The sequence below is a fragment of the Chiroxiphia lanceolata genome, chromosome 9, assembly GCF_009829145.1.
Source record: "Chiroxiphia lanceolata isolate bChiLan1 chromosome 9, bChiLan1.pri, whole genome shotgun sequence".
NCBI lineage: Eukaryota > Metazoa > Chordata > Aves > Passeriformes > Pipridae > Chiroxiphia > Chiroxiphia lanceolata.
This window is the reverse complement of record NC_045645.1, coordinates 19,997,655-20,016,401: the sequence shown is the minus strand read 5'-3', so window position 1 is coordinate 20,016,401 and position 18,747 is coordinate 19,997,655. Positions and strand designations below refer to the sequence as shown.

The window sequence follows — 18,747 nt, the reverse complement described above, 5'->3', positions numbered from 1 at the left end:
CAAGACTGGAAGATCTCTGATAATAAGAAAAAATTTACCTAACCCCACTAGATGAATACATCTGGCTAATACCATAACCTGAATAAAAGTGATACATCTTGAACTTTTCATACATGATTTTTTAAAATAATTTACTTTTCTTTAATACTAGGCGAATGTTGTTGATGGCTTTCAAGAGTACAGCATAGCTGAAAGTGACTATGGGCCCCAGACAGAAGCTCCCTCCAGAACTACTGAAGCAAATGAGGTAATAAGGGCTCCCGAGAAAATACTTGTCCCACCAGGTGCTGGTGATCAAAAAAGTAGAAACACATTTTAAAAAGATGAATGTCTATGCAAAAGATACATACTATAACAGCAGTTAATGTGGTTTTATGCTTTCTCAGCCAATGTCAGAAAGTACTGTTTTCTTGGGCAGAACTCCCTTTAATTCTGTAGAGATGTGCTGAATCTTCAGATTGCAGAGTTCATGATTCTGGAAATCATTCAGTGATATGTGCTGTGGGAATGTAGGGTTGTTGCATTCAGTGTGGATGTGAATGGAGCTATGTCTAGCATAAACCAGATTAGATACTAGACATAGTCCTCCTGATCTAATAGGAAGTGAGGTCTCTAGTTTTTCCTTTAATTCTAAAGGTGCAGCATAAAATGAACCTAACACAAGACAAAGAGTTGCTGTAACCATAGCAGCATAAGGAAGTTGAGTCAGGAGCCATCATTTGCTTTTCACAGTTCTTCAGCTAACAAAACCAAATTATTAGCTTTTCATTTGTTCTAGTCAAAAGAAACATTATATTTTGAACTGTCAAAAAGATAAAATTATTATTTTTACTTGTGTTAGAAAAGACATTTTTCAAAAGCCACAATGATAAACCTAAACATTATTTTGTTAAAATTACTACACCTAAACCAATGTTGATTAATATGTCCACAAATTAATTAATGCTAGTGTTAGAAAAATGACGGCTGATTGTAAAAAATATTGTTTTCATTTTTCTTTTACCTTTTCCTTTCAAAATTAAGATATGTTGCTTAAAAGATGTACAAAACTCCCCCTCCCCCACTTCCCCTGTATATTCGAAAAGAGGCCCCATTTGTTTTTCTGGTTTCTGTCCTATAAATCTTGAAACGTGAAGGTGAATTAAGGTATGTTTTACTCATGCTACTGTAAAGAATTCTTGTGTGAAATCTCATGTTTGCTTCTCACAAGTTGTTTGACAGAGGTATATCTGAAAATTCAGTTTCTTGGGCATTTATAAGCCAGTTTTACAATTGTAGAGGTGTAATGAGGTAGATGGAAAGTGCTAAATGCTCTCCTTGGTGAGAGCTGTTCTGCATAAAAGTTTAGTTTAGATTTGGTTCAGATCTGCGGTTACTCTGGCTGTAAGGCAAAAGTCATGCTCCTGTAGGTAATGGGATTAGGCAATTGTTAAATCACAATCTGGCCTATTTTAATTGCAGTATGTTTCAATATCATGATTAAATCAAGATTTTTTAATTACTCTGTATGGTGAGTAGCTTCTTAATATTTTTAAGACCGTACAAGTTCATATTGTCTGATAATTTAGAATATCCATATCATATTAGCAATATCTGAAATTTGATTTCTTTCAAAATTATCCTTTCAAGAGACCTCTATAATAGAATAAAGCAATCCTCTTTTATTTCACAAATGGTTTTGTACATCTCAAATATAGCATTCTTTTAAACTGCTTTAGTGCTTTTAAGTTGGTTGCTTGGTTTGACAGTTTACATACTCTTAAGATGAAAACTTAGTTTCCAGAAATGTTAAAATTAATGTGATTTTTGCATGTGGTACTTGACTTAGACCAAAAAGTATGTAAATTACCATGACACATATGAACCAGGACTTTTATTGATAAGTAAACTGTAAAATCATTAATAAGAGAAAAGAAGTTTAATCTCAGCAGCGGTATTTATAGCCATAAAATAATGAAAAAGGCTGGGCTTAACTAAAGTGATTCTTGCACTTCCTCCACATTGCTATTGTGAAAAGACCTGAATTTATTCGTTGCTCATTGCATATTTTCATTCATTCAAATGCTTGTAAGTGTGAAACCAAGCAGGGAAATTTAGCTATATTTGGCACTAAAGTAACATTAAGCAAACAGTACACATAGTACTGAATATATTGAATTCAGTGGTTTTGGAAATAAAAAGCCAAAGCCTATGAAAACATTACTTCTTTGTACTACTTATACAAAGATCTTTTAATTACTCTGAAAGGCTGCACTTCCATTCCTTCAGACTCTAATTAAAAGACAATATGCTGTAGTTCTACTGTTCTTTCTTCTTTTGACAAGTCATCATGGTGGATCAGCGTATGCTTACATTGCTTTACTAACAATAACCCACATATTCCTCCTATTTCCAAATCTTTGCTACTGATACGAATAGCAAAATCCTGTTGAAGAAGTGTTTGCTGAAGAATACATAACTGGAGAGGATTATGATAAAAAAACTGAGGCAACTGAATATGGAAGCAGAGGAGTAGACCTCAGTGAATCTGATCTGCTGGTAGATGGAGATTTAGGCGAATATGATTTTTATGAATATAAAGAATATGAAGAGAAACCAACTGATTCCACTAATGAGGAGTTTGGTCCAGGTGTTCCTGCAGAGACCGATATCACAGAAACAAGCGTAAGTTGATTGGAGGCATAATGCAGATTAATTTAATTTGGCAATTACTTTGTAATTATACAGTCTCAGAACTGCACAGACCCTGATCCAGAGCTCCTGGTAACTATTAGATATATTCACACTTTTGATAGGCTTTGAATCAGGACCATCCTCTTGTTTCAGTACTTCTGAACTTTTTTATTTTTATTAAATGTAAGATTCTTGTCTCATTTGATGAAGGGAGCAAGGGAGGGCCGAAGGTGGGAGGGAAAGGAAAGAAAGGTGGAATTCAAAAAAATAAATGATAAAATGAACAGTTTTAAAAATCTGTCTAAACTAGAGCTAAAGCTGGAAAGAATGTAAGTTCTAATGCAGGTGTAAGTGCTAAAATTAATATTTTTATATGATTGCCCCAAGAAGTTAAAATGCATGTAAGTGTCTAGAATCCTATGGCTTTTGCTACTTTCCAAGGAGAAGATTCATGAGTGGGAAGGTGAAGGTCTGAATCCTTTCATGAAAATAAGCTTAGTCAATGGTGACAGGTTTATGATCCTGCAGAAGTGATTTAACAGCTCTGTATATATAAAGAAAGATAGGATGACATGGTGGATCCTGTGAATCATGCTCTTTTTTCTGAGTTTTATAGCTCTGTCTTTCCCCCTGACTTAATCACAGGCTAAACAGCAAGGCTTTAACTTTCCTTTAGTTATGCCAAGATCCTTGTTTACCAGTTTACCAGACTGTGGAAGCTGCAAAGAAAAGTAATATGGCTAAAACTGGAAGGAAAAAAAATTCCCATTTGGATTTTTTAATCAGGAAGACCCTGAATATAATAGAAAAAGATAATTTTGTTTGCAGTATTTGCTCAGTATCAGCTTTATTTTCTCCTCAAAAAGTCAAAACTTACATTTACGAAGGATCCAAGAAGTAAGAGCAAATGCTGTAAGGTTGCTTTTCCCTGCCAACCTTGAAACCCATACTACTTTTACTGCTCCTTTCTAAACCCTGTTGGGGTCATTGTATTTTTTAATGATCCTTATCTGTGCAATGTGATACAAGTGTACTCTTTTCCTTCTAGCCCAGATGGGGACACTGTGGCAGAATGACACAGAAAAGGTCAGATTATCTGCAAAGCAAAGAGCCCATAAGGCACCATTTGTGCCTGCATTAAACAAATGACTGTGTAGACTCTATCCCCTGGTGTAAATTTCAACTTAAAATGCCTTGATACAAAGCTGAAGGAGTCAGGAATCTTGAATTAGAACACAGGCTCTGGCCTGTGCCTTCTCATCTGCTGAACCAGAGATATCATATCATTTTCCTTTGACATATGGATGTATTTAGAAGAACTGAAGTTCTACCTTTGATAAAAAAGGCAAGATGGAAAGTATTCAGTATCTGGAAACTTTTAAAAAGGGGCAATATCTCCAAAGATGGAGACCCTAATGTCATTCCTTACAACTAATTTATGTTACTCTAATAAAAATAATTGTCTATACCTCTTGCTACTTGATTTTTATGAACTATTGATGAGTTTATAAACATCATTACTAGTGAGATCTGTGCCTTCATAAATAATTGCAAAATGCACAGGAAATTATGCCTCTGTTTTTCCAGTCCAAAATATTTCATATGGAAATACTGGAACATTATCCTTAACATTTTAAAATCCCCAGCTATTTTAGAGTAAATGTCAAATCACTCTACTGAAATAAAAAAAAAAGCATTTCAAATTTTCAGCTGGTCAGAACTAGAACTTTAATTTCTAGTGAATATATTAGAAATCAAGAGAGCTACTTCTGAAGAAAAATACGTTATCTCATGGTTTGAAAAAAAAAAGTTTCTTTTTTTGAAACTTCAATCTGTCTGTTTCTTCCATTAACATGTGTTATTTTTAGGCACTCCTGTTATCTTAATCCTGAACCCAAAACTTCCTATAGAGCTGATCCTAAAAGAATTTGGCAGTTGATGCTAATTCATGTATTTAGGAGGTATATCTGGGTATCTGGGACATATTATTTAATGTCCACAATGCCATTTAACTCCTTTCCCATTTTCACCATGCAATCACAGCCCCTTCTCAGACTACTTTACATATTGTGGATTTCTAATGAATGAAATTAGGAACTTGAAGGGTACTGTCCATATTGGACCAAGGGATCTTCCTTTCCCTCTTACTTTAGGCTTGCTTAATTCAGAAAACCATGAAGAATCTTTGTTAATTGCCAAGAATATTTCCAATCAAATAAAAAAAGAAACAATGTTGTGGCTTACACACAGAAGTTTTAGATTCTAAGTCCAAAGTCCTAATGCAAAGCATGGGATGCACACTATTGCATCTCATTCAAAAAGTAAAAATTGACAGTATCCAGTAGTTTGAAAAGTATGCATACAGTTTTTGCATTTTCCATTTCTCATGTATTTTTTATTTATATGGTTTGTGCCTGTGATGTATATTTTATAGCACAGACCAATTCCAGCTTTAGCTTTCAGTTACAGGTTGCTGCAGTTTTTTTATTGTAACAGGTCCTTAGACCTTCTACTTATTTTCATTTTTGGGGTTGTTTTTACTGGCCAGGTGACAGGGCATGGGGCTTATGGAGAAAAAGGCCAAAAGGGAGAACCAGCTGTGATTGAACCTGTAAGTACAGATGTGGGTGAGTTTTTCTGTAGCACTATATAACATATGTACACTGTGGGTGCATCATTATCAAACCATGTTGCTCATGATAGGATAACAGTAACCTTATCCATGATCTCTGAAACACTCACCTGTAATGTGGATGGTATCGAGTGATTACAGACAGTGGCCTGGTCCAGCCTACTCTTTTGGTCACAGGAAGTACTAACCACATGTTCCATAAAAGAAAGAGAATCTTCTTGTGCAGAGGAAAACAGAGTGTTGATCTGCTCTTCAGGCCATCTAGTATCTACAGCTTGGACAGATCTACCAACATAACTTTCAGTTTATCAAGATAACTTCCAGCATAGGCACAGGTAACACCATGACTACAGGTTTCAGCAAGGACAAGGAAGTCCCTCCGAGGGTTAATTAAATTCTTGTATGTTTAACCTGCGCTGGTGCAATCCTATTGCTAAGAGTTTAATTAAACGGTTTCTTTGGAGGTTACAACTCGGTCATAAGCACAGTAATGTATCAGTAGTTTATGCATCTTTAAACAGTAGTATAGTAACTAAGTGGCTTTTACATTAGGACTAAGTTTTACTGTAGCATGATGTTTAATGGTTAGAAACTAAAATTTAACTGAATTAAAAAAATTATACAAAAATAATGATTTTATAATATCTAGCAGAAACTGAATGCCTGTGGTTTACTCTTCTAGAATTTTCAAGAACTGCTTTCAAATTTGTATTTGATGCAAGCAGAAATTAAAGTTTAATCTGGTTTTTATTTCATGGAAAATTGGTACAGAATTACCTAGGGAAAAATTAGCTTAAGTTGAAGTCTGAAAAAATACTGTGATATGTCATTGTGACCTCTGGATTCTGTGATCCAAAAGCTCCTTCTTAATTCTATATTTCTGTCTCAGGATTAGAATTTGGTAAACTTACTGATGAATAAATTTAAAGGAGTACAATAATGAACAAGTTTGAAATAAGATTGTGACATCTCAGTCGTGATCTGTGAAGAAGCTCAAAGAGTGTTAGCTCATGAAATACATGACTTTTTTAAACCATTGCAAGGTACATTTAGTTTAGATCTATAATACTACAATTAACTTCAAGCTAGTTTGTCCAGTCCTCCTTCCTATGGAAAGCCAATTAGTACAAGTGAGGATCACATGGTAGGACTTACCATGACCTGGAATTTGGATTAGCATTTACTCTCACAAAAAGGAACTAGGAGATGCTATAAGATCCATAACATAGGAATAGTCAGTTATTCACATCAAATTCTTCAACAGCATTAAAAAAAATTACTTTAAATCCACTGTTAGGAGACCCCTTCAGTCTAGAAGTCTTTCTCACTTTTAAAGCCACACAACAATTCAGATTTTAATTCTAGTAACTTTAGAGAGAAGATTCCTGGAAAAGTTTATCAAAACACTAAGAAATGTTAACTTTAGTACTTCAGATAAAAAGATTTTTTATATTTTCCTATAAGACACAATAAAGTTAATGTCGTGTTTCATCTACCCCTAGGGTATGCTCATTGAAGGACCACCGGGACCAAGAGGACCTGCTGTAAGTGTATTAATCACAATTTCCTTTATTTCATTTAATTTATCCACTCTGCTTTTGTGTCCATGAGTTAAACACAATATCTGTCATCTTATAGCTCCCAAATGGTATATCAGACTTAACACTTTCAGAAGGGAGTAAAAAAGGGTCACCTCTAGCATTTTCAGTGACTGCATACTACAAGCTGAGTGCACATGAATATCTAAGTTTTGAATGTTGACCATGAATCTTTGTAAGAAAAAAAAATACCATCTTATAAATTATTTTATCCAAATACATATTAATCATAACTTTCCAAAGGGAAAAAAGTTCAAAAGTACTGCAAGCATTCAGCATAATTATGTCATTCATTTTCTGTAGGGTCTTACAGGTCCCCCAGGTCTGCAAGGTCCAGTTGGTCCTCCAGGTGACCCTGGTGAAAGGGTAAGTCAACAAACATTATCCTTTGTATTCATGGGATATCTTGCACTAATTGCTATAAGAGTGAGTTAGATCCTGCTCTGAAATAGATGCACATAGGTTAAGAAACTTCAGTGCAACTGAGGCTGATTCATTCAGCTAAGGAAATCAACTGAGAATCTGGACAAACATTTCCTTAGTGGTAGAAATATGTACTGTAAATACAGGAGGAGGAGGAAAGTGAAGATCCTATTTGTTTATATTTCTCTGTTTTGATGTATTTTAAAATATAATAAGTAATAGATGCAAACATTTCGTATAGATTTGAATGAGTTTTAAAAAAACAGTATGGCCTCATCTATATGTACAAATACAGAGAAAGACAGGTTCTGCAGAATCAAAATACACATGGGAATATTGAAGGTGATGGACAATATTTAGATGATCTTGGAAGAATGTATTGGCCATATTAAGTAATATATGGCATAAGAACCCTATCCAGTAATGAAAATAATTTAAATATAAGCTATTATATTAGTGTTATACATTCTCATAAGTCTTTCCTTACTACCACAACCAACACAATTTTAAAACAGCCTAAATATATTTATTTGATGAAAATATACTACTAAGAACTTTCCTGTCTTTTATGAGAGATAGTTTAGTCACAAGTCTTGCATTTTCACGCTGTATTTATGCATACAAGATGTTGAGAAGATGCTACCAGTTCACTGAATAATGAGATAATGTTAAAACCCCAACAATTCTTCACCTTGCTAGTAAGTCAGCATCCACATTTCTTTAGTATTTATTTCCTGCAGATTAACTGAATATTTTGGAATTTGAACTTATAAAATGGTAATTTTAACACATTGTAATGGAATAACTACTGATAGTACTTAGTTTTGTAACTGTCTGCCAACTGAATTCATCATAAGGAAATTCTTGACTAAGCACATTGTGTGCCTGTCATGGAACAGACACATGACACGAATAAATAATTGTAGCAATTAGGCTGAGTGGAGAATGGACTGAGAACAGTCCTGCAGAGAAGGTCTTGGGGGTGTTGGTGGACAAGAAACTCCACCTGACCCAGTAACGTACACTTGCAACCAACCGTATCCTTGGCTGCATTGAAAGAAGCCTGACCAACAAGTCCAGGGAGGCAACAATTCTCCTACCCTACACCACTCTTGTGTACCTCTACTATGTAGACAGGCAGAGGGATGAGGGAGATGGCTACAAGAGAGATGGAGAGAGACTTTTTAAGGACACATAATGATAGAACAAGGAATATGTTTTTAAACTGAAAGAAGGCAGGTTTAGATTCATGCTAGGAAGAAATTCTTGACTGTGAGGGTGGTGAGGCATTGGAGCAGGTTGCTCAGATGGCTGCACCGTCCCTGGAAGTGTTCAAGGCCAGGCTGAATGGGGCTTTAAGCAACCTGGTCTAGTGGAAGGTGTCCCTGCCCATGGCAGGGGGGTTGAAACTAGGTCTTTAAGGTCTTTTCCAACTCAGACTATTATATGAGTGTAAATGTATGTAAGTGGCTCAAAAGTATGTAAGTGACTCAAAAGGTTTATTTTACATAGTTATCTTTTCGTTCTCATCCCTTTTTCTCTCATCTCTCTGTTCTCTTAGGGTCCACCTGGTCGCCCTGGTCTTCCTGGTGCTGATGGTTTAGCAGGTCCCCCAGGTACCATGTTAATGTTGCCGGTAAGTTATGATTGCAGGGTCACCAACCTACAAAAAGGGGAAGTGTCTTTCGAGAAATGTGTAAGTATTTTGTCTGTGGAATGAGAGATACAGAGTTTCTTGTATGCTCTAAGCATTTGAAGTTCATATGCTGCCTTTTCTTCCTGAAACAAAACATATGCTTTAACTCCTGCATGGCTGACAGATTGGAACCTAATGAATGAATTACAGACTGCAAATCTCCTTATATTTTCAATAGTAACTATTTTTTGCTATGATATGTCCTAAACAACGAGTTTGCTGTTGTACAGAGAGCCTGTACTCCCAACAGGCATGTGTGCTTTCAAGTCTCATTGACATGGAGAATTTTAAGCATTCCATGCTTAAAATTGGACTTCAGTGTCCTCTTTGAAGAGTCAGTGCATCCTTTGAATAGAAATATATGCACATGGCCAGCTCTGCTCCCACTGGAGTCAAAGCAAAACACCATCTGTTTTAGCATGTGGAGGAACAAGCCCAAAGCTGTTAAAGGATCTTGCAGTTTTGTGGTATGAAAAGTACTGTGTGCATGGAATTCATTATTCCTAAATGTATGTGTATATGCAAAAGATCCATGTCAACTCTGGGCATAGGCAAGTTGGATAAACTGTTGTGGGCAGTGAAAGATTCACGGCCCTGATATCCAGTGTGCCTATGCCATACCTTTGGAAAGCTCTGCTTCTTGTTGCAGCTTAGCATTTCTGCAACATTGCAAAGCTTCTGCTAGCAGTTCCATGAGCAATAACAGAACCACGAGAATGAGTTTTATTCTGTAATTTATTTTGAAATTGTCGGAAATGACACAAAAGTCTTTTATTTGAGATATCAAACATTTTTCAAATTTAAGTCTGCCCTAAATTAAATTGCATTTTTTTCTGTCGGTAACTACCAACGTACAGAGAACTAATTAATTTTGATAGCCATTTTTATTGAAGTTTTGCAGAAAATTAAGAGTCTATTTTGGCCTCTTTTTGAAACAAATAAGCAAGCAAACAAATAAAATGAAACCCAAAATCCTATGAAATCAAGAAAATATTTGCTCTTAAGGGATTAGATTTAGACCTCAATTCTAAACTTTATATTCATCTTGGATCCAGTGGCCTGGATCTTCTGAAGTCAGTGGAATGAACTAGACTGTGACCTTTTGTCTTTGAAGTGGTTTGCACAGTTGCAGCAAAAAAACAAATATGAATTTGATTTGATAAATTCTGAGTCCTTTTCTTGTGTTTATACTTGCAGTTCCGCTTTGGTGGAGATGGTGAGAAAGGCCCTACAATCTCAGCTCAGGAAGCTCAAGCACAAGCCATTCTTCAGCAAGCTAGGGTGAGCACAAGGAGCCTTCAAACAAAACTGCCACAAGGGTACAGCTCCAAAACCTAATCTGTTTTATATCATGTAGGATATGAAGTCAAAGACGGGGGCTATTTGTTAACACATTGTGAAATTGTATTAATGTAGAATATGTATGCTGGCTCACAGCTTTTTCATGATACCTATTGTTCTGTTTGTTTGTTTTCTCAGATTGCTATGAGAGGTCCACCTGGTCCTATGGGACTCACTGGAAGACCAGGTCCTGTGGTACGTAAACAGGGACAGAGGTTTAAGAACACAGTAATGCAGGACATGGATCCCATTCTGGTCTTGCGTACACCTCTGTATTTGTGCTTATTTTATTTGAAATTGGTATTATGTAATTAAAGCCATAGCTTGTATTCTTATTCAAGGTCTGCAATGTAAGCTGAATACTAAATAGGCTTTTATTGTAGATTTTGTGGTATTTGGATAGAGCACAGTGGTAGACTTACAAAACTAGTAAATAGTTTTACAAAGATAATTACATATGTCTCTACAGTCAGTCATCTCTGTAATAATATTCATACAATTTCTTGTGGTAAATGTGAAGCTCTACAGTAGGAGATAATAAAGTGTGTGCAGAATCACCTTTGCTCAATATTTAAGTGGAATCTGGAAAGTTTTTAAGAGGCATTCCTTTAAGCAATTAAGAGCCATGCAGATTTCTAAAAGAATTATACTTTTTTTACTTCAGTCGTGAATTTTACTTGACTCCTAATACCAAATGATCTGGAAATGGCCCTGTGGATGTTAAAAAACTTAATATTTATACAAAGTCTGTATACTTTGTATTTTTAAGCAGATCTGTACAAGAGTAATTCTTCTCTAGGGTAATTCTTCCAAAGTAAATAGTTACTACCAAGTAGAGAATCTATCTCACAGACTCCTGATTCATCATGATTAGATATGCAATACTGACAAATAGTCAAACATATTTGGTCTGTTTAACAAACTCATACACTATTTCCAGCAGTATATTTAAATCAAGTGACCTGTAGGGTAACATTCAGTCTATATAGACAAAAAAACTATAGCATTTCTGTAAGCAAGGAGTACTTTGTAAAAACTGTTATAAAAATGACAGTGGTTTGACCTGGCCTCATACTCATGCTTTCATGTTTTAAAAGCCTTCATGAATTTCTGTATGCAAAGTTCAACAAATGAATAATATTGATAGTTGTTTTGCTTCTAAACCACCAGGAGGCTCTAGAAATCCAACTCTTTGATCTAGCAACGTTTTTTGCCTACAGTTGCAAAAGCAAGTTTATTGGTCTGTAAATTGTTTGTCTGCCTAGCTTCTTTTAAGAATGAAAAAGTTGGAGCTTTTACTCCTAATATGAATTGTATTTTGTGAAATAAAAGGTACATTTACAAATGTATTAGTTACTAAAAATCTTAACCATAGCACTGTCAAAGCCCCAGTGTAACCTCGACCGAGTCTGGAGTTCCCATGCTTAATTAACACAGCATACAAAATAAATTTCTGCCTACAAATATTAAATGTAATTAATTATATTAATTAAAAAAAAAACGTCAGAGAAACCCAAAGCGACAGTCACCACTTACCAAAGCCAATCTTCTTTCCACTGCCAGTACCAGTTTGGGATCTGATTTTCGTTTTGGTTAGGACTTGACTTTCAGTACCTACAAGGTCAGTGGAAATCTTTCCACTCCAGGATGGGAGACTCAGCACTAAGGCAAACCATGAGATTACTTCTTTCTTTCATTGTTCACGATGGTGAACATAGGAGGATTATCAATTTTCAAAGGTCTGCAGCATTTCATATCAAATACATAGATCGAGTCACAACTCGTTTCAAAGGTCAGAAATGCAAAAATTCTTTTGCATGTAGTAGCAAACTCCTGTATGTTCTTTCCCTGAGCCTGTATTCTGTGTGTGCATGTCAAGATTTTTTTGGTTTGTTTTGTCTGTTTTAGTGAGACCACTAACTTACTTTGACTAGTTCTGCCCCAGATTCCATGTACAGTATCTTGCCTCGAAGGAATATCTTCAGGAATATCTTGAAGGTCTCTTTATGAGTAAAATTTACTCTTAAAATCTGTATCACCATTTCATAATAATAAGGAGATGTAGTTATATAGATTCTCCACTTCTGCAGGGTCAGATGCACAAAGGACTTGATTAAAAGTTCATTACAAGAATAGACAGGGTATTTTTCTTTGACTGTAGTGATCTTCGGATTGAACTCTGTTATTTTCTGTACAACACAAATAGAGAAAGGTAAAAAGAGGTGGCTTTTGCTTCTGTTGCCTTCCCTTTGATGAATGCACTTCTGTTTGCATTACTTATGTTCTTACTGTGCTCATATTTAGCTCTCAAATATTAATATAGAACAAAGAGTTACATTTGATCTCCTTCAAATCGATGGGAGTTCTCTTCAGGAAGAACTATTTTTGCGTACCTAGAACCAGTGTCTAGACAATGATATATCGTGGCTATCTGTAGATTCAAATGGTAAATTCATACCTCCTGCTGAATAGAAGATTGTTATTGCTCCCTGTAATTCATGTATAGAAATAAAAAGTAACTTCTTAATTTAAGGAGGCTTTTGTGCATTTAGACAATGTATGTTGCTTTTTTTCATCAAGGGTGGACCTGGAGCAGCAGGTGCTAAGGGTGAAAGTGGTGAACCAGGTCCCCAGGTACAATAATATTCCCTGTTATGTTTGAGAGTGTTTATCTTAAAAAAAATGTATTCATATCAATTAGAAGAAATCAATCAATTATATGCTTTCTGCACGCAATTGCAGACAAATAGCTTTTATGATACTATCTTAATTAAATTCAATAACTTGATCAATATTAAAATCTTAATTAAAATCAATAGCTTGATTGTTCATTTTGAAAAATGAAAGTAACAGTCTTTGTATAACAAAGAGCAGTTATCACATGTAGAGTGTTATCACTTGAAAACCTGTTTTAATATTGTCACTTCAGGCCCTTTTCTGTGTTCAATAATCACATTAGTCTGCAACTGTATGACCTGGGCCTCTGTCATACAGAGGTGAGGGAGGTTGAATTTAATTCATAATTAGAGAGCCTATTTTCAAGAAAGACGTGACATAGCAAGAATAAGTCTTTAGGAATCAGTGCATGCTTTGCTTTTCAGCTTACTATTATATAAACTGCTATGTAGTGATGTTAAAGAGCACTGAAATTATTTTTGGATGGCTGGCCCTTACCATTGCTTTTTTCACCGGCATTTGGATGGAGAATGAGAAAATTTCTACAGTCATGCCCACACAGTCATCAGTCAAAGTAACATATGTTTGAAAAGTGAAATTAGATTTTTCACTCTCCCTGTACTTAAAACCATGTTGTATAATGCTAAGGCAGCATGTGAGCTGTTTACCAGCACAGCTCATGTTTGTATATAAGTCAGGGATCTGAAATAAGCACTCTTAGTTTTCATCAAATATGTATAATATGACTAAATAATTTTGACCTGAGAGGAAGAAGCTACAGGACTGAGATCTCCAAAGTCATGGAAAGAGTGTGAGAAACTTTTACATTAAAAGGATGAATTATGCCATGGATAGTGCCATCTCATGAAAACTAGGGTTAAAATTGGTAGTGCTAAGGCCAGTTTGGATGCCCATGTTCTTTTAAAACTAATGGGAATTTGGGAACCAGAATCCATCTCCTGGGGGAACAATGCAGCTTTGTGTATAAAAAAATCTTATCTTGTTCTTGAGGTGAGGTTTTTAACTAACTTCTAGCTGACATTAATGTGATTCTAAGAATTGCACTCTTTAAATTCAGGGTCCTCGTGGTGTTCAAGGTGCCCCCGGTCCAAGTGGAAAAGCTGGCAAAAGGGTAAGTAGCATATGGATCAGCTCTGCTCTGGGTAAATAGTTTTTATTAAATATTAACTGATTCCACTGCATTTTCAAATGTTTGCCCCTTTTGGCTTTTGCAGGGACGGCCTGGAGCTGATGGTGCCAGAGGAATGCCAGGTGAACCTGGTGCAAAGGTAAATAATAATAATAAGACCTGAGGCTTTATTGCAGTCTTGGAAGGGGCTGGACAGATTTTATGTAGGTATCACAGTTTCATCCAGGCCAACCCAAAATTCTTCTCTTAAGTGAAAATACTGAGGTGTCAGATAGCTGGGTCAGAAGCAAGAGCTGAAAATGAATCATCCATTTAAAATATGGTAATTAATGTTAATGGCTAGTAGTCTGACCTTGAAGAAACTTGATTCTTGGGGCATGATTTCTCTCTCTCTGAGTCAGTTTCTAGTTACAGAGTATCAGTAATAGTAAAGTCAGTTTTGCAACTGCAAAGTGCAGCTAGAATCAAGATTTTAATTTCAGTGTGAACTTCTTTTTATAAATAGCGTAACTACAGCACAGGGAAAAAGTTGATGTGGCATCTTCTCTTGCTACAATGCGTAGAAGCAAATTTTGTGAATTTGATCTATATGATCACCCCCATGTGTTTAATTTAAAAACAAAAATGTACATATAACCAAGGGTAGAAATTAACTTGTAGAGGGAAGGTGCAATTTATTCAGAGTAAGCAATGCATAATGTAACAGTCATTTGCTAAAGCTGTGATTTCTTCTTTCCTAGGGTGACAGAGGATTTGATGGTCTTCCTGGCCTCCCTGGTGACAAAGGTAACAGGGTAAGAAGAAAAATATGTATATTTATACAACACCAAATTGATACTGTCACAGAAATAATGCACTCTTCATTAAGAATAGCACTGAGAAATAAGGGGAAAGTTAAAACAGTGTTTCATGCTTTTCACGCTACAGAATAATATCTGTACTGTCAGGCAATGCATTCTTCATGAAACTTTTTAGTAATATCAATCAATAGACAACGATTCATATATATAGTAATGATTTAAATATATTTAAAGAATTCAGATCACATCTTCAGCTAGGTTTTGCTCTAATTTTCTTAGTTAAGGAATTTGCCTGTTGGACTCAACTGTCATTGTAAAGGAAATAGTAATAGGAAAAGGAAATTAGCATGAAGTTTCTGTATCAGGACCATGACAAATTTTAACCTGCTGAGAAGCTTGCTCAACAAAATGCATATGAATATTTGAATTGCAGACTGAATTTTTTAGTGTGGCTTATTCCAGCAACTGAAACTTAAAGAAAGATCACAGTCAGGTCAGATAAGTTACGAAAACTTGTAGTAATATTTAAAACAACTAAAATACTTGCTCCTTATGTCATACAAATCTATGGGATGAGGTTTCATCTTTCCCTACATAGTGTCGAAATAATCGCAATCAGGGATTTCTGCTTTAGATTATACCCCTAATTGTAGGTGCTAGCAACAATGTGCCTGAATGTCCCTTCTTTACTACTGTCCTGGTAAGTGCAATGCACCATAAAAGAAAAAGTGAATGGGGATGTCAACAAAACCATTTTCATATGTGCTAAAGCTTGATGACCAAGAAATTATTACGTCATCCTTCAATGGGTAAGCACAGTTGCATTTCCTAGAAAATCTCAACTGTGTTGGCTACTGAGCCATAATGTAGTTCTTTTTAATAGCGTCTAAGGATACTGCTTTGAGTTGTGTTTGCAATGGGGAAAGAAATTCTGGTGTCATAAAGAATTTTTTTATTCCTCTTTCATCATCCCCTCTTCTTAGAGTGTAAAGCAGTTGGCACATCTCATAATTGAAACACAGCCTGCTCAGCAGGTGAACAGCAGAGGGGGCTCGGCATTAAGCACTTGCCACTGCTGCACTCTGAGGGCTGAGCAGAAATCTGGTCTGAATCAGGGAATGTGTGTCTGCTTTCCAGTCTGGAATACTAGAATTGTCTGTGTGGCACCTTCCAAGTCATAAAAAAATATATTTTTTTTTTTAAATATTCAACTTGTTTCATATTTCCTAAAAAACAAAAATTAACTCCGCCTAAAATAGAAGAATAAGTTTGGATTGAAATTTGTAAAATAATAATGGAAATAATGACTTCTTTTCATCATTTCTTTCATCCCACTATATAAAAATCACTACTTTCTTGTGTTTCTGTGGAGATCTTCTGTAAATGTACGCACTGTGATCTTTGTGAAAGCAGCTCAGTTCAAAGGCAGATCAGATGGCTGGAGCTCTTGGAGTCACATATACTGACATATAATGGAAATGTTCAGTTGTCTTTGGCTTGCAATAATAAGCACAGCAAGACAAGGGAAGCGATTTTTCTCTTGTGGTTATATTTCAGCTGTAAAAGAATAGATGTTGAAAACCCATATCTTTAGAGTAGAAGTTTTAGACTGGTTTTAGAATTAGTCATATTGCATCTATGAGTTGCAAATTGGATGTCTCTCTGAGGCTATGCCTCTGTCAAACGCAAGTTGTCAGACAGGAGTTCATGGATGAGATTCCCTGATTTCCAATGTAGAGCAGATCACACTACATGGTGCAATATTTATTTTGACCTCAGTATCTATGACTTTGAACTTTTCTTATTTAGATTTACTAGGTGCATTACTCTTCTATTTGGGGGATGTACTCTTGGGTATATGAGGAAGTTACCTAAAATTCCCTAGGAAAGCTTGGAAGTGTAAAGAACAGAGCCACTAAACAGTGACTCCATATATCTCTACCAGAATCCACAGCAGTGGTCAGGCTCCTTGGAGACACTGATAAAATTAAGGTAAACAGCATGAATACTTGGTTGTTGTCCAATGCCAGAAGGAAGTCACAGTCTAAAAGCCCATGGCCCACAAGGAGGTCAGTCGGTGGTGTTTGAGCTACGTAGCACACTAGTTCTCTTTAGGAATTGGGAAAGAAAAATAAACCCTAAAAGTATGGTCCAGAATCTACTGAGGCTCTGCATATATAGACTTGAAAAGCCCAAACCTCTGAAGGGAAGTGTGGAAGTCTGGCTGCCTTCCAAAACCTCAGACAAATCAGTCCCAAGGCTCTTAGTGACTGGTGCCAAGGTGTGTGGTTCTGAAAAGGGGTCAGTAAACTTCTCGTATGTATATTCCAGGGCCCAGCTATAGGTTTATTAACTTCTGACCCATGTACACAAGCCTTGTTTTACTGCCAGTAATACACTGTGTAGAGAAAGCGGGAAGGTGTTGATGAGACAAAGGAAAATGTGGGTAACACTATCTTTTGTAGCAGTAGAAAATGTTACAGAGTGAAATTTTACAAATACAAATAATTAAGTTTTCAACAAAGCTCATTTGTTTTTATACTACTGTAATGGAAGATTTTACTGAGTACTGTAACCTACAGATTTATATCACCATGTCAAGACGTGTTTTGACACATCAAACCTCAGCTAACACATTTGTTTTCATTTCCTTTCCCATCCATTATTGTTTCCAACAGCAGACATTATTTTAATGACTTTCCCTGTTCTACAGGGAGATCGTGGCCCACAGGGACCTCCTGGCTTACCTGGTGAAGATGGGTCAAGAGTAAGTTGCTATTCACACAGGAAAATCTAAAGTGAATCCTCAGGTAATGGGAACATGGTCACAATACATGTTCAGTTTTTGTCTAGAACTTGTTTTCCTTTTGTACAAAAATAGGGAGAAGATGGGGAAGTTGGACCAAGAGGTCTCCCAGGTGAAGCTGTAAGCAATTCTTTCTTATTCTTCTGTTTCTGTTACGAACAAAAGTCACTTTCAGTTTTTTTCCTTTCTGTTGAACTGTTCTGAATTCCAGGTATAAAAATTATTGCATGTGTGTGTATATAGAGAATACTGATTATACCTGAAAAGCAAACAAATTAACAGTTTTATTAGGGATGAAACACCACTTACAATATTAGAATTCAACCAGGGATATATCCAGCCAAGTATATACAACTTTCAGAGTCACAAAGGCTATTTCTTATCCTGTTGTGTAAAATCAGTCACTACAGTCCTTGATACATGACAATATAATCAAGCCCCTGTTTCTTTTAAAAGGTTTTCTAAGCATCTGCTTATTAGAAAATTAGGCCTGTATTCACCCCTTTTTTCACACTACTCTGCTTCATTGTTTCACGTTTCACATGCAGAATTTCCACTGCTGTCAGTTGGAATTCTGCAGGTGCTGTCACTGCAGAACAGAGTTCTGCATTGCAGGCAAGAAATCAAGCCTCAGAAAGGGGAATTTTACCCTAAATGTCTGATGTACTGCTGCTTACTCACAAAGTACAGCGAAGTTGCTACAGAGTCAGTGTTAGTGATTTGTGACTATATCATACATGAGGAGACTGGAGACTCAGTTCTGCCTACTTTAGCAGCATGGCATGAATGATGACACAAATGATAAAAACTAATATTCATTTGCATAGTATAACATAGATTATGTTATAGACTCAAATCTTGTTCACCCTATTTAGGAGAACAGCCATTGGTCTTCTGTGGAAATTTCTAGGGGTAAGAAGAACAAATCTGATTTTGGTTTCCGGACTGCCTT

At 36.0% G+C, this 18,747-nt stretch overlaps 1 protein-coding gene across 1 annotated transcript in view; it reads left to right on the top strand.

Moving 5' to 3' along the window:
- COL11A1 (collagen type XI alpha 1 chain) overlaps positions 1-18,747 on the top strand; it is a 134,178-nt gene that overhangs the window by 45,211 nt on the left and 70,220 nt on the right. The window contains 14 exon segments of the mRNA XM_032696726.1: positions 152-247; positions 2,419-2,664; positions 5,222-5,284; positions 6,808-6,849; positions 7,207-7,269; positions 8,888-8,962; positions 10,220-10,303; positions 10,502-10,558; positions 12,944-12,997; positions 14,118-14,171; positions 14,275-14,328; positions 14,930-14,983; positions 17,703-17,756; positions 17,871-17,915. Coding sequence (XP_032552617.1) covers positions 152-247; positions 2,419-2,664; positions 5,222-5,284; positions 6,808-6,849; positions 7,207-7,269; positions 8,888-8,962; positions 10,220-10,303; positions 10,502-10,558; positions 12,944-12,997; positions 14,118-14,171; positions 14,275-14,328; positions 14,930-14,983; positions 17,703-17,756; positions 17,871-17,915 — 1,041 coding nt within the window.